Source organism: Leopardus geoffroyi, chromosome E1 (assembly GCF_018350155.1).
Source record: "Leopardus geoffroyi isolate Oge1 chromosome E1, O.geoffroyi_Oge1_pat1.0, whole genome shotgun sequence".
Lineage (NCBI taxonomy): Eukaryota > Metazoa > Chordata > Mammalia > Carnivora > Felidae > Leopardus > Leopardus geoffroyi.
The window spans coordinates 53,819,018-53,834,902 of record NC_059330.1 but is presented as its reverse complement, the minus strand read 5'-3'; the positions used below and the strand labels follow the sequence as shown (position 1 = coordinate 53,834,902).

At 58.3% G+C, this 15,885-nt stretch overlaps 1 protein-coding gene and 1 long non-coding RNA gene across 2 annotated transcripts in view; one reads left to right on the top strand and one right to left on the bottom strand.

The window, feature by feature from the left end:
• The window catches only part of SDK2 (sidekick cell adhesion molecule 2), a 266,290-nt gene that overhangs the window by 210,211 nt on the left and 40,194 nt on the right, over positions 1-15,885 (top strand). Inside the window, 15 exon segments of the mRNA XM_045489616.1 lie at positions 1,233-1,428; positions 1,633-1,731; positions 2,140-2,331; positions 3,877-3,921; positions 3,924-3,997; positions 4,632-4,741; positions 4,865-5,015; positions 7,530-7,767; positions 8,495-8,610; positions 9,267-9,456; positions 10,706-10,804; positions 12,216-12,410; positions 13,427-13,628; positions 14,521-14,624; positions 15,085-15,155. Of these exon segments, the coding sequence (XP_045345572.1) occupies positions 1,233-1,428; positions 1,633-1,731; positions 2,140-2,331; positions 3,877-3,921; positions 3,924-3,997; positions 4,632-4,741; positions 4,865-5,015; positions 7,530-7,767; positions 8,495-8,610; positions 9,267-9,456; positions 10,706-10,804; positions 12,216-12,410; positions 13,427-13,628; positions 14,521-14,624; positions 15,085-15,155 (2,082 nt within the window).
• LOC123604014 lies at positions 13,188-13,516 on the bottom strand. The gene is made up of 2 exons (XR_006715175.1): positions 13,397-13,516; positions 13,188-13,286 (listed from the first exon to the last, which is right to left on the bottom strand). It is a non-coding gene; the product is annotated as an uncharacterized LOC123604014 (long non-coding RNA).

Genomic DNA, 15,885 nt, shown 5'->3' with positions numbered 1-15,885 from the left:
TGGCGTAATTAATTCAAATTTACATTAATTAAATTAAATTAAAACATTAAACTTGTTTCTTAATCTACTCCAAAGAAGTTCGGCAATTTAATTGCTATGAAACAAGATAACCGCAATAAGGAGGATATTTAACATACTTATTAAATGCCACTTAGTATTTCTGATTAGTATTTTTAGGGTCTAATTAGTGTCTAATTAACTTGCTATAGGCTATCTTTTCACAATACCAATTAAATTTCAAAACATCCTTTATAAACACACGGCCACAGAAAGAAGATGAAGCATTGTTATAGGGGCGAGTTAATCAGGAGACATCAGTGTGGTATTGTTTTATATCTATAAATACCGGTGCTTATTAAAACTCATCAAGTATTGCTTTTCACCATTAATTGCTAGTTAATCAACTTCAAATACACGAGGAACTCTCTGAGACCAGCTGTCATTGCTGGAGACAGATGAAGGGCCCAGAAACCAGGCGTGTGAGGGGACAGTTCAAGAGGCAAGAAGAGAAGGAAAGGGAGGCAGGAGGCACGTCCATTCCAGGCGGGGTGTGCAGAGGGAGGGCAGACAGGAAGCCAGGCTGAACCTCCAGAAGGGGTTTTCTCACTGAAGCTCCACCTCCAGGTCGTGGAGCCCCTCCAGTCCCTCCGACTGAAATCCCAACTTGGAACTAGAGGAAAGGGGTAGCTGAGGAGGCAGCTCTGGGTGGCAGGGGGACCCCAAGGGAGACCCTGCCCGGCCCAGAGGGAGAAAGCCATAGGAGCCTCGGTATTGGAATCAGAGCCCTTGAGCTCCCCGCTGGCCGTGTGGTATAGTGGGAGTCACTGAGCCTCTCTGAGCTCATCCGTAACACACAGGGCGGGCTCTACGCTCACAGGGACCCCCCTTCGCCTTGCATTTCTCAAAACTTGTTCAACGAGGGGACCCTTCCTTTTCACTTTGCACCGAACCTGCAAGTTCGGTAGCTGCTCTGGGAAAGACCTCCCTCGTGAGAGACCGCTCGTGGAGAGCAAGTTCGCTCAGTGAGAGAACAGTGCCCCAAAGCAAACTCCCAGAGGGACAGATGCTCGTGGCCTGTGGGTGGCTGCATGGCCACCCCTTCCCTGGGAGGAGGGACCCTAGGGAGCTGGGCCCCTAGACTCTCTCTGTCCATTGGCCCAGACTGTGGGAGAGTGCTCGGCCGCTTCTGGAACGTTCTTGCTGCCCTGCCTGAATTGCCGGCCTCTCCCCAGCTGATTGCCTGGGAGCCTGAGCAGGAAGAAGAGGTTACCATGGTGACTGCCCGGCCCAACTTTCAAGACAGCATCCACGTGGGCTTCGTGTCTGGCCTGAAGAAGTTCACCGAGTACTTCACCTCTGTGCTGTGTTTCACCACTCCCGGAGATGGGCCTCGGAGCACCCCCCAGCTGGTGCGCACCCATGAGGACGGTAGGCACCGCCCAACCCCTGCTGTCCCTGCCCCCTGCCACTCCCCTACCCAAGAGCCAGGCTGAGCGCTCCAGGCACAGGGGGATCCCGCCCTTGTTTCCCATCCTGGGGTGCCCCTGGAGCACCACTGGCCGTCTTGAAGACAGTGGCCTCTCTCTGGATCTGATTGGCATTGGGTGGGGTGGGGGTCCTTTTGGGGTACAGTGCCTGGACCTGTGGGACACCTGAGCTTCAGTGAAATCCTAGACACCTCGCTGAAGGTCAGCTGGCAAGAGCCAGGAGAGAAGAATGGCATCCTCACAGGTAGGCATCTCGGTGTTACTGAACCAGGGGGTGAGACAGAGCCACTAATCCATCCCCCCGCCTTTGACCAGTGCTCGTCCAAAACCTCCCAGCAGACCACTCTTTCTTAGAAAGTATTCAGAGGAGGCTCTCAGCCCATCGGCACCCAGGTCAACCCAGCTCACCTGCCACAGGCCTCAAGCGGCCGCCATGATAACTCACCCCCTCCCACAGTCCCCACCCAATAGAGGCATTCCACCGACGTTACACCTGGGGCCCCAAGCACGATGTCCCCAGCTCCCTCAGTCCCATTGCTATCAACGCATGTCTAACTGCCAGACTAGTGAAGAAGGGAGAAGCAGAGGAAGAGGGCCAAAGCCAGCTTTGGGTCACAGCCAAGCTCATGCCACCACTCGGGGCTCTCCCCAGGGTATCGGATCTCCTGGGAGGAGTATAACCGAACCAACACCCGAGTGACCCACTATCTACCCAACGTGACCCTGGAGTACCGCGTCACGGGCCTCACTGCGCTCACCACCTACACCATCGAGGTGGCCGCCATGACCGCCAAGGGCCAGGGCCAAGTGTCTGCGTCAACCATCTCTTCCGGGGTGCCTCCAGGTGGGTGCCCCCTCTCAGGGTCTCCTGGCCTCTTGGGGTTCTCCTAACCAAGAGGCTTCCCTTTTTCTCAGGAAAACTGGCTTTCTTCCCACAGAGCTCTCCCTGCCTTGGGTCCACGGCCCCTTGGCTTTCCCCCCAGAGCGGGCTCACTTCTCATGGCTCCAGGTCATGAGGATGACCTGGATGGAGGCTCTGTGGGCTCACTGCTTCCTTCCACAGCTCTCAGGAAGGCATAGTCCCCCAGAGGACCCCATCCCTGTCTCATCCGCCCCCCCTCCACACCAGGGGGGCAGTGTGGAATCAAGCCATGGTATCTCTGATTCAGGGGAAGAAGTCTCACTGTCCCCCAGAAAGTCCAAATGGGATTCCAACCAGTGGAAGTGTTGGTTGGGAAAGGGATAGAATCAGGTGGGAATAATTTTTAAGGTTTTTTTTAATTTATTTATTTTTGAGAGAGAGAGGGAGGGGCAGAGAGAGAGGGAGACACAGAATCGGAAGCAGGCTCCAGGTTCCAAGCTGTCAGCACAGAGCCCGACATGGGGCTCCAACTCACAAACCATGAGATCATGACCTGAGCCGAAGTCGGCCGCTGAACCGACTGAGTCCTCCAGGCGCCCCTAGGTGGGAATAATCTTAAACAGCTTGTAAAGAACAAGCTGAGATCTGTTCTCAGCCCTGCCTCTGCCAAGCTGTCTGCGACCTTGGGCAAGTCAAGTGGCCCCTCTGTGCCTCAGTTTCCCCATCTGTATCTACGGGAGGTGGACTCGAGAACCCCGTGGTCCTGGCTGGATCTGTAAGTTATGCTTATGACACCTGGTCAGAGTCCCTCAACCTGCCCCAAGAAATGGTTGGGGTAAACGAGCTGACTCGGTCAACCCCAACTGACAATAACCATAATCCTGAGAAATAGTTATGCCTGGAGCTAAGTGCTGTATATACATCAATTCATTCAGTCCTCACAACGCCCCTGAGGCGGATGATACTATCATCATCATCGCCATTTGACTGAGGAGGATACTGTGGCACAGAAAGGTTAGGTGACTTCCCCAAAGACACCCAACGTGGAAGCAGTGAAGTTGGATTCCGGAATCCGTACTCTTTCTGTTCGTCCTGAATCCCAAGGCTTCTGGTCAGAAAACAGGGGCTGCCTCCTGTGCCCACCCCTCCTTCTTGTCTTCTTCAGCCTCAGTTGGGTTTGGGAGGGCTGAAATGGGTTGTGTGTGGACGGAGAGAAGGATTCTTTCTGGAAGCCTTCGCATGCCCAGCTCCTGTTTCCTAGCCCGGTCAGCCTCCCCATGGCCCCGTGGCCCTGAGAGACCCTCCCAGCCCCCAACGCTGTGTCAGGCCCCTGGTCTGGACACAGAGCCTGCAATGCAGGAAGAAGCTGTTGGAGAGCTGCAGCCTCAGCCCTGCTCTTCCTAGGAGGTTTCTAGAGAAAGGGTGGCACACGGCCCCTCCCCTGCCCTCCCACCCCCGCCCCTTCCTCCCGTTCCGTGTGGAAGGACCTTCTCCTCACCTGATCTCCTTGCCTTCCCTGTTTTCCAGAACTCCCAGGGGCCCCCACCAACCTGGGCATTTCCAACATCGGCCCCGCTCCGTGACCTTGCAGTTCAGGCCAGGCTATGATGGCAAAACCTCCATCTCTCGCTGGCTGGTAGAGGCCCAGGTAAAACCTGCCGTGGGGGAACCTGCAGCCCGGGCAGCCGGCTCCCTGGCCTTGGGCCCACCTGTGGTCTTGAGTGCCACTCATATGCGTATTTACATCCGGTGAATCTCCATATGCCACTGTCAGACGGCCCAACACACCAGAAGTGCCCACAGTCCCCCGTACCACGCCCATTTCCCCTGACCGCCATACACACACATAACCGTAAGTGGTTGAGCCTCCGCTCTGGCTGCCCCCGGGCCGCATTTATAAGCTCCAGCACCTGCGCTGCACCCCCAGAAAACTCTGATTCTCAGTTAGCTGGGGTTTTAGGGTGCACAGCAGAATCACCTGGCGAGCTTGTTAAACACACAGATTCCTGGGTAACAGCCCAAGGGATTCTGATGGGCTGGGTCCAGGGCCAGGCTGTTGGTGTGGGGGGTTTCTAGTAAGCATTTCACCATATTCTGATGCAAGATGGCTTGGGGGGGGTGGGGTCACACCTGAAGTCATGTTTAAGGGCCTGGAAAGATGGTGACCCCGCTTGGCGCCCCTCCAGACCTTCTGCAGGCAGGGCTTGACCTCTTAGAAAGCGGGGCACCGAACATCCCAGCCCCACAGGCTGGGCAGGTCTAAGAGTGTCTTCCTTTTCCAGGTAGGCGTGGTTGGGGAGGGAGAGGAGTGGCTGCTGGTTCACCAGCTCACCAACGAGCCCGACGCCCGCTCCATGGAGGTGCCCGAGCTCAACCCCTTCACCTACTACAGGTACCAGGGCAGGACGTGGGGTTGGGGTCGGGGAGCAGGGGCGGAAACTGCCCAGACCGGGACGGGCTTTGGCCCTGAGGTCCTGCTCTCATCATCTGGCTCACTCCCCACCCCCCACCACAGCTTCCGAATGCGCCAGGTGAATATCGTGGGCACTAGCCCACCCAGCCAGCCTTCTAGAAAGATCCAGACCCTCCAGGCACCCCCTGACATGGCGCCTGCCAACGTGACCCTGCGCACGGCCAGTGAGACCAGCCTGTGGCTCCGCTGGATGGTGAGGCTCCCCCGAGGGCAGTGGGGACAAGATGACTCCTTGGTCCTTGTCATCCTGCAAAAGTCATTGCCCCTAGGTCACATCAAAGGTGGGGCGGGGGGTGTCCACCAGAATACCCAGAGTCCCCTTCTCTTTTCTTTGCACCTAGTATCTGGTAAGGTGCCCAATCATCAGTGTTAGCCAAATGAACAAATCCCCTATGTGAGAAGGAGCTAGAAAACACTGCGTCACCAGGTAGCAAGCATTTTACCTGTTTCTTTCCATTTAATCCTCCCAGTAATCCTGTGAAAGACACATTACTGTTGACATTCACAGCTAAGAAAACCGAGGCTCAGAGAGGGTAGGAACTCGCCGGGGCCACACAGCTCCCAAATGGTGGGTCTGAGGATCAAATGTAAGTTGTCCCGTCTGCACTGAGTTCGAGAGTGAAGGGTTGCTTCTGAGGTCGAGGGGCAGGTGAGGGAGACCATCCCCACAGGTCAGGGTTACCTGTGAAGGGTCATTACCCCAGGTGACCCTGCGCAAGGTAATAATCCGAACATGCTGAGGGCTTTCTCTCCTGCCGGGCACTGTTCTGAGTGCTTTACTCAAAGTCAAACCCGGAACCCTCTCCACGGGCTTGTGACAGCAGAGTGATCCTGGCCCCTACTTTACAGATGAGGAAACTGAGGCAGAGAGAAGTCAAATAACTGACCCAAGTACCCTCCCACACACACGTCCTCCCACATCCTGTAGTTAAGAGCAGGGCTCAGATTCCCAACCCGGGGAGCCTGGCCCCCAGAATCCACAGCCCTCACCACTGAACACACGGCTGTCCCATCTTCCGGAGATCGGGAGAGGACATTTCTCCCCGATGCCTTTCCTCCAGGACAGCGTTTTTCCGACCACTGCCCCCACAGAGCAGCAAACCAGGAGGTTCTAGGACCATACAAGAATTCTGAGACCAGCAAACGTGGGGAACAGCACCCACACGGCCCGGCTCCTCTCCTTAGGGAGCACTGGGAAGAACCTGCCTGACCCCACATCACCAGCCAGCCTGGCCACATAACTCTGTCTTATTTCCACGTGAGATCTCTTACCACTTGTGCAAAACACAGCTTTGCAAACCCCCATGCTGTGGGATTTACTAGAAAGCCGTTACTCCCTTTCGCTTAGGTGGACGCCGGATAAAAGGAACTCATGGCACCATCAGTCCTGGACCAACATTAGTTATTAATTATGATTCACCTCCCAGGGAGCTGGCGCCGAACAGAGCGATCTTTCCATCCAGTTCAGTGGCCCCGCGTGCCACGGGCAGGCAGCCCCTATTACTGTTTGCCCACCCCCTCCCTTCCTGGGCCCCCCTCCGGCCTGGCTCCCTGCCTCCCTCCTGCAGCTCTTCTTAAGGTTTCCAAGCACTAAAAGACGATAGAGTCTGATGCCCAGGGGGTCTGGAGGAGGAATGAAAAGGCAATTGCTGTACCGTGCGGGGCCCCAGGCACCTCCAGACCCTCTTAATGGTGCACGGCCCGTTACCTTTCCCTGGCAGGTAAGGAAGCGTGAGCTCTAGGCCCATCGATTGCTGTCTTAATGGTCTCTGGTCGGCTTCCCTAAGTGTCTGTAGGGGCAGGGCCTGGCAAGAGGCAGTGAGAATGTAGGGAGTGAGGCAGAGGCCAAGGAACGGGAGGAAGTGGGTCAGAATGTGGGCAGCCTGTGGACCGTGGGCTCTTCGGAGCCCCCGGGGAAGCAGAATGGCAGGGAGGTGAGGGCCTGAGGGCACCCGGGCCCCGGCTCTGCCACCTCCAGAGAGAATCTGAAGGCCGAGTCCGCAGATCACGGTGTACCCCCTCCAACCTGCACACACCTCCCCAGCTTCTCCACACCGCCCAAGTTCCTCCAAATGACCTTGAGCCAGCAGCCACAGCCCCACAGCCTAGGAAAGGAATCCGTCTTTTTTCTTGGCTGAAACTGAAACCAGAAGGAGGAGGCTGAAAATGCAGCAGGAGAAACTGAAGTTTGCCCATGGAAGGACTTGACAGAAACTGGTGTCCCATCCACGCTCGAGATCCTGTCCCCCCACGCTGGCTTCTCCAAGGGCGGGCATGAGCTGAGACCAGGCATGTTATAGGCAATTAAAGAAGTGCATGTTGGCAGCCTAAGCGAGGGAGTTAAGTGATAAAGACAGCCAAGGCCAGAGGTGCTGTGCTCATCAGCGTGTTGGACAGGCAGCCTGTGTGGGTCTGCTCTCCATCTGACTCCCTTGGCGGGGTAGCAAGTTTCCCATGCACGCAAGAATGGCTGCTGGTGCATCCTTAGAGCTTGGAGCAGAGAGACGGGGAGATGGGGGGAGCCGCCAGAAACACAGACTCACGCAATCCAAGCCTCACCCAGCGAGAGCGCCTCCCATGGGCACCGAAAGGTTGGACGGTGGGCACGATAATCCCATAGGGCTCCCCGGAAGAGGGTGAATAAGCCAGAGAGTGCCATCCCGGGTGGACCCGGCCTCAGCAGCTCTGCCGCCCTGCCTTCCCGCAGCCTCTCCCAGAGATGGAATACAACGGGAACCCCGAGTCGGTAGGCTACAAGATCAAGTACAGCCGGGCAGACGGCCACGGCAAGACGCTGAGCCACGTGGTCCAGGACCGCGTGGAGCGCGAGTACACCATCGAAGACCTGGAGGAGTGGACAGAGTACCGCGTGCAGGTCCAGGCCTTCAACGCCATCGGGAGCGGGCCCTGGAGCCAGACGGTGATGGGCAGGACCCGGGAGTCAGGTACCAGCCACACCCCTGTTCCCAGCAGCCTGCAGCGGAGATGCCCCCACCTTTGTCTCTCTGCCCTCCGGGCCTTCCAAGGGCACAAAGGCTGAGCTGTTGCTCAGAATAGGCCCAGGCTCACTTTCCTGTTTGTGCTCCGTGTCCTGGCAGAACACTCTCTGTTGTTGCCGTGTCCCCCAGCATCTTCTCACTGCCCCCAAAATCAGGGGGATCCCCACCTCTGTGGGTGAGCCAGGCAGTCTGCACCTGCAAAGTGCCCATCTCTCCGCCCTCATCTTTAACCCTGACACCCGGTAGTGCCTGCAAGAACCTGAGATGGGGAAGTTGGATTAGCTCACGGAACATTCCAGAAACAGACAAGGGGTCACCCACAGATTATGAACCCCCAGCCTTCAGGCAGCCCTCATTCATCCACATGTGGTTCGCCCCTTGGGGCGGGGGGTGGGGGGGCGATTGTTGACACCTTTTAAAGGACATCCCTCCCCATCCGGTCCCTCCTCACGCTTCACTGCTGCACAGGCTGGAAGTAGGGTCTCATCCTCACGCTGGCCTGAGCTAACGTTGGGGAGACTAATGGGAAACCAGAAGCAACATCCGTGATGTTCCAGAACCAACAGGGATCACTGCAGGATAATTGGCTACTCGGGCGCCGCCTGCCACACTTCCTTCCCGTGTAGGGCCGACTGTGTCGTGAGCTCCCATCTGGTCCCTTTCTCTCCCTCAGTCCCATCCTCTGGTCCCACCAATGTGTCTGCACTGGCCACCACCTCCAGCAGTATGCTGGTGCGCTGGAATGAGATCCCCGAGGCCGACCGCAATGGGCTCGTGCTGGGTTACAAGGTGAGTCCTGGATCCCAGGATGCCCCGTCCAGGGTGCCCTGTCCTCATGACCCCTGGGGCCCAGGTCTCCGCCTTCTGCAGTGGATACACGGGGGATCCCGGAAGCTGTGCTCCGGTCGGCATGGCAACCAAGGACTCCTCCCTCAGGACTGGGAGGCTTCCAGGGAGGCCCAGGTCCTTGGGGAAGCTCCCTCCCTCCCTCCCCCAGAGTCCCCGAGAGGCCACGCTGGCTGCCCCAGGCGCACTCAGCCCCTTGGGCCCAGTTCCCATTATCTTCTATAACTGCTCCCAAAGCTGCAGACTTCAGTTCAGCCCTGGCCCACAAGTTGGGAGACGTGGCTTGACGTTCCCACTCTGCCACTGCCGGCTATGTGACCCGGAGCCCAGTCACGCCCCTCTCTGGGCCTGTTTTCCAACCTGAGTGTTCTCTAAAGACTCTTCCACCTCCACGGCCGAGTGCATCTCTGTGTCCTCCGCTCTCCCAGAACCCAAGCTTCACCGTATCCCATGACCCTCCCGGGCCGAGCCATTCCGAGGAACCCAAGGCCCCCAGCCCTACTCCCACCTGCCTCGCTCCTGGGGCTGAGGCCTGGGGAAGGTGCTGGTGGGCAGGACCCAGGCGCAAGGCCCTCATCCCCTGCCCTGGGCTCTGGCAGGTGATGTATAAGGAGAAGGACTCAGACTCCCAGCCCCGCTTCTGGCTGGTGGAAGGGAACTCGTCTCGCAGCGCCCAGCTCACAGGGCTGGGCAAATACGTGCTGTACGAGGTCCAGGTGCTGGCCTTCACACGCATCGGGGACGGCAGCCCCAGCCACCCTCCCATCCTGGAGCGGACGCTGGATGACGGTGAGTCTCAATCCCTGCAAGCCCGGAGAGGCTGGGGGCTCCCCTTCCTCCTGCCTGCCCAGCCCCGCCCCCCGGGGAGTCACACGTGGCCCCAAAGGGAACCATGGCTTCTCCGGTGGGAGGCGGGTCACTGAGGGCCACCAACCTCACCGCGAGGGGGTGCTAATTCCAGACCGTGCATCCCTGAGGAAGAAGTGATGCGAGGACAGTTTGGATCTGATTCAGTCTCTTGAGCAGAATAGAGACTTTGCCCGTTTTGATTAGTGTTTGACCTGGGGCGGGTTCACTTTGAGTACAGATCTGTGCAAGGGATAGGCTTGATTTCCTGGGCACAAGCCTCCTGGTCCTGTTGGCAAAAGACCGATGCCACCGCGGCCCCAGGCATTGGTCCCTGCAGTAGAACTTTCCGTCAAAGGCTGACCTACGGGTCCTTCACTCCCTCCCCTCTGCCCCACACAGACTCTCACCGCCCACCGCAAATATTGCTGGGGTCCAGACAAGAGTCCAAAAGGAAGCCCCAACACCATATGTCCACACAGACCAAAGTTATAAATCAACCTAATGGTCTGTTAAATTCAGTGTGTCTTATCCTCCTGGCTTGACCTGGAAGGCCAAGTTCAAGTTTAGAAATCTGAGACTTTCTGGAATTCTCTGTGGGAATGAGGCAGCGCGAGAAGAGTTGCCTGTCCGCGACCATCCTCCCCCTGCCCTGCCCCCTTCCCGTTCTCTCCCCTGCCACGTGGCATTCAGTCTCCATCCACGAGCCCCACACAGCTGCCCCCTGGCCACCTCTCAGTCCAGAGGTGCAAGTCTGGAGGGCGGACCTGGGGAACAGGCCTGTGTGGACCCTGGAAAAGGAGGGCTCAGGCTCAGGCTCAGGGTGGGCCCCACGGCCGCCTCCCCGTGGGTGGACGGAAGTCAGAGTGGCATCTTCTGAAGCACAGACCCAGGACCAGGCCCCCTGAGCCTGTTTTGAGGGCAATCCTGTGTGTCCATATATGTGCACACGTACCCGGACACAGCTAAAAAGGAAGCTGGAGCCTGGTCCCTTCCAGTTCTGCCAAATAAGGCCTGTTTTCAGGGTAGAAACCTCACCGATAGCATCTTTGTGTCCCTTCACGGAACTCCGAGCCACATACTCCACAAAAGCTCATTGGGCTGAGTGTCCCCTTCCTCCGCGGCCCCGCCCACCTGTTCCACTGGAGCTGGACGGCTACACCGTCACCTGCTTCTCCTTTGTGCCCTGCAGTCCCTGGACCGCCCATGGGCATCCTGTTCCCAGAGGTGAGGACCACATCCGTGCGGCTGATCTGGCAGCCCCCCGCTGCCCCCAATGGCATCATTCTTGGTAAGCCCATACCCTCTCCCGTGCCCCGGCTACAGGTCGAAGGAGGAGGCAGAAGGTGTAAAGGAGGCCAAAGAAAGAGTGGCCCAGGAAGTGTCCACATCTCCTCAAGAAGGATTTTGAGTTTTATTTCTCCCATTAGAAATATTTTGGGGCACCTGGGTGGCTCAGTCGGTTAAGCGTCCAACTTCAGCTCCGGTCATGATCTCACGGTTTGTGAGTTTGAGCCCCGTGTCGGGCTCTGTGCTGACAGCTCAGAGCCTGGAGCCTGCTTTGGATTCTGTGTCTCCCCCTCTCTCTCTCTGCTCCTCCCCCATTCGTACTGCGTGTCTCTCTGTCTCTCAAAAATAAATAAACGTTAAGGGGTGCCTGGGTGGCTCAGTTGGTTAAGCGTCTGACTAACTGTAAGTTCAGGTCATGATCTCACGGTTCGTGGGTTTGAGCCCCACGTCGGGCTCTGTGCTGACAGCTCAGAGCCTGGAGCATGCTTCAGATTCTATGTTTCCCTCTCTCCCTGCCCGTCTCCTGTTCACACTCTGTCTCTCTGTCTCTGTCTCTCTCTTTCTCTTTCAAACATAGATAAAAACATTTAAAAATTTTTAATAAATAAACATTAAACATTTTTGAAAAAAAAAAAAGAAATATCATTTGGCGGGCATGGTCAAGGTTCAGGTTCCTTAAATACCATTCGTTAGCTTTATGCCTCCAAATACCCCACGACGCCAGCCATCTGGTAAACCTCAGCTGCTATTTGTAAGTGTGGCCAGGTGAGGGAGCACTGGCCAGCTCAGCACAGCCATTTCCAACCTAAGGCCCAGAGGAGGGAGACTACAGATCTGTAGCACCATTTCGCAGTCAAGATTCCTCCCCTAACACACACGCGCAGCCCCTCGGTGGGGGAAGACTCACAGGGTTGAAGTCAGCAGCTGCGTGAACTCGAGCAAGCCGGATCCCTCCACAGCCTCAGCCCCTGCACCTGTAGAATGATGGATTGCACGACCCGGGCCGCTTCCGGGGCTCTCAGGCCTGGCGTCCCGCGGTGCCTGTCCCAGAGGAATGCTGCGTCTCAGAAGGCAGCATGGAGACCAGGAAGGGCACGTGCCTAGAAACCCATGAGCCTGAACTCCCCTCAGTCACTTCCTAGCAGGTGGTCTGGCCCTCTCCAAGCATCAGTTTCCTCACCTGAAGCTGTTATGGGGGTCAGACTCTCCGTAGAGAGTGTCCCCCACAGTCACACTCCCCAAGTGGGAGCTGAGGACACAAGAATGACCGAGAGGGCTTCACGCAGACGAACCACAGCCAAGGTAGCCCAGGTGCAGACATCGTGGTGGCAAGGAAGGAACAACCGCGTCTCGGGGCACTGGGGGACGGCTGCCCTGCTTCCCAACACAGCCCATGTCCTTTCTTCCTGCAGCTTACCAGGTGACACGCCGGCTCAACGCCACCACGGCCAACACGGCCACAGTGGAGGTGCTCGCGCCCAGTGCCCGCCAGTACACGGCCACCGGCCTCAAGCCAGAGTCCGTCTACCTGTTCCGCATCACTGCCCAGACCCGCAAGGGCTGGGGGGAGGCCGCCGAGGCCTTGGTGGTGACCACTGAGAAGAGAGGTGACTGCCCACTGGGGCTGGGGCGGCCTGGGGGCAGCCAAGGGGGAGGCCCAGCCAACCCAGGTGTTCCCATCCTGTCCTAGCGGGCGGCTGGGGATCAGCTAGTTAAGAGCCACATTGCCCTCACCTGGAGTGGAAAGTGGGCTCAAATCTCTGATGTCCGGGTCAGCGAGGGCTCTAGGGGACTTCTAGAAGCTGAGCTGGGAGTTCCCCTTCCAAGGCTCATGCTCTGCCTCAGCAGAGGGGGGGTTGGTGAGACCAGCTTCCTTCCCCTCTCCCCTCCCCGCAACAAAGATGGTGTCTGGTTGGGGGGAGGAGGGGCTCATCGGCCTGCGGCCCTGAGCTGGTGCCTCGCCTGAGGTCGGGTTTCCCTGAAGCAGGCTGGGACCCAGATTCCTGTGAAAGTGGTTCATTAGACCGTGTCCCCAGGAAGAACCAGTAGGACAGTGGGTCTCAACAGGGGGCTGCTTTGCCCCCCTGGGAACGTTGGCAATGTCTGGAGACACTGTCACACCTAACAGGGAGCTGCGACTGGCATCTACAGTCCATGGGACGGCTCCAGGCCCCAGAACCATCGGCCTCAAATGCCAGAGTGCTGAGGCTGAGGACTGCTGCAGGAGGGCCCGGGCAGTGAGAAGAAAGCCGAGCTGGGGCAGGGCCGACAGCAGAGCCCCACCCAGGCAGCTCGGTCCCATCAACCGGGGCCAGCGCAGGCCCCATCTCAGCTCTGGGCGGGCGGGGAGCACAGGAGCTGGGTGTTCGTACCTCCTCGCTTGCCAGGCTGCCCTCAGGGGATGTGAATTCCCAGGCACCCAGGCCTCTCGCGGCCTGAGGGACAGGTCATGGGCCAGGAGCCAGGGTGCCGGCTGTTGGGACCTGTGTGCATATGGAGAGGGGTAGAGCAGTGGCCATCAGGCCTGAGCCCAGAGCACCTCCTTCCCTTCCCTGGGAGAGCTCACCCCCCCCACCCCCTCCTGCTGACTCACCTGCTCCTACCCTCCTCTGCCGACTCCCAGACCGCCCACAGCCCCCCAGTAAGCCGGTGGTACAGCAGGAGGACGTGAAGGCCCGCAGCGTGCTGCTGTCCTGGGAGCCGGGAAGCGACGGGCTGTCCCCTGTGCGCTATTACACTGTCCAGACCCGCGAGCTGCCCAGTGGCAGGTGGGCGTTGCACTCCGCCTCCGTGAGCCACAACGCCTCTGCTTTCGTGGTGGACAGGTGAGGCCCGGGTCCTCCAGCATCTCTGCTCCAGCCCTTCCCGCCCAGACAGCCCCGGGGTGGTTCCTGGGGGGTGGGGGGGCAGGGGGGAGGGGGTCCTGAGCACGCCTGGAGCCTGCCCACCCCCAGATGTCTCCCACAGCCTGCACCTCCCAGGATCCCGCCTCCAGCTCCGTCCTAACCTCCCTCCCTGCTCTCTGGAGCCCTGTTAGGGCTGCCTCTTAATTATCTATTTCTGGAGCCTGGAAGCCCCCTTAGCCAGGTGCTTGCCAGCCTTCATTAGCGACTGCTACCCGCCAGACCGCATTTCCCTCTCCGTCTGTAATAGGGGAGTGGAGCTTGCTCCGAACTTCCGGCTTCAGTTTAATTCCCAGCGGGTCGTATTTTTTATATTCCGGTTGACGTGACCAAGAGTTTTGAGCAAGACTTTCCTCCTCACTCCCCGCCCCCAGTAAATCAAAAAGGAAGACGTTTGCCTGGAAGAGGAACGGGGTTTATTGAGATGAAGCGCTGATTAACTCTTGAGACCCCTGACCCTTCCTAAATTTACTGAATTCTAGAAAGAGATGGCATTTCTCACGGGAGGAGTTTGGTGGGAGGGAGAGTTATCGGTGCTCTCGTGGCGGCTTGACGCCTATGAGGTAGGCGATGTGAGGACAGAGCCCCCCAGGGACCTATGACTTAGAAGTGGGGCTGCTGGTAAGACCACACCCAGGCTGGGATCGGAACCCCTGGGCCCTGCTCGTCTGCTGTAGCAGACCTTCTCTTGGAGCCTCGACGTTCCCGTCTGTGTAACGGATCAGCACCCTCTTGGCCCCCTTTTCCCATTCAGGGATGGTGGGGTGAGGCATTAGGGGATACCTCTGTTCACTGAACCTGATTGCCCCCATAGACTCAAGCCCTTCACATCCTACAAGTTCCGAGTGAAGGCGACCAATGACATTGGGGACAGCGAGTTCAGCGAGGAGTCGGAGCCGCTGACCACTCTGCAGGCCGGTCAGTGCCCCCCACTCGGATCTCTTTCTCTTGGCACACTGGCCCTTCCTGGGCACTGGTGTTCCCTTCCGAGGGGAGGGGCCTCCAAGATGGGAGGCCCTTTGTCTGGCTCCCTGGACAGAGTCCCAAGGAGGTTTGAGCCAGAGGGACCTTTGCCACGGGCTCAGGCACCCATGCCAACAGGCATCCTAACGTTTTCCTTCTCGGATGTCCCCAAGCTCATGGCCGACCCCGGAAACCCAGTGAAGGAGGGGGTTTGGGGGAGGCCTCAGTGACAGCCGTGTAAGGAGCCTGTGGCTCCAGGGACAAAGAGGAGGGGCCTCTGGGCTCTTGGGTTCAGACTGGGGTCAGGGCTCCAGCCCCTCTCCCTCCACACGCGCAGAAGAATCTGGTCCCTGTGGCCTCCCGGGGGACCTAAACCTCCAGCCCCCAGAGCTCTCTTGTCTGTCTCTCTCCCCAGCCCCCGATGAGGCTCCCACCATTGTCTCGGTGACACCCCACACCACCACCTCCGTGCTGATCCGATGGCAGGTATGGCCCAGCAGGCAGGGAGGGGCCAGAAGGGCAACGGTCCCCAGCAGGGCCGGGACACCATACACAGGTGCACAGATGTGCCGCTCATCCCACCTCTCCAGATAATTGTCTCGGGTGGATGCTCCTTCAATCCCCTTCTGCAGATGAGGACCCAGTTCTCAGGGAAGCGACACCAATGGCCCCCGGTCACACAGCTAGTCAGTGGCAGGGTCAGGTTTAGTGCCCTTAGGTCTGCCAGTCCTGGGATAGAAAAGTGCATGGGGCTTCAGGGCCCCCAGAGTCTCCGTGAAATGCGGTCACTGTCCGTGAAGGGATTCCCGATCGAGAAGCTAAACACAGGTGTGCATGCCCAGCCTGGACTCGGACAGGACCACTCTCCTGTCGCAGTGAACAGGAACCCATTGTCCAGGTACATAGAACCCTCTTCCTCCACTCCTCCCCCAGTTTCCCGCTCTCTGGCGGGCACTGTTGTCCTGCCATGGCCGGGGGAAGACCACAGGATACAGCTTAGAGACCAGGCTGGCCGTATGTGCCCGCAGGACCCCCCGTATGCTCCAGAGTCCAGGCTCTAGACTCGGCAGCTTACCCACAGAGGCCCCAAAGCAGCAAACCCCCGTCTCCGCTTTGGGGGATCAGACGGGGCAGGCCCCAACTTCTGTCCACCTGCAGTCCCCGCCATGGGAAGCCCCTTGAAGAAACAAGAAGGGGCCCCAACCGCTCCCCAGCC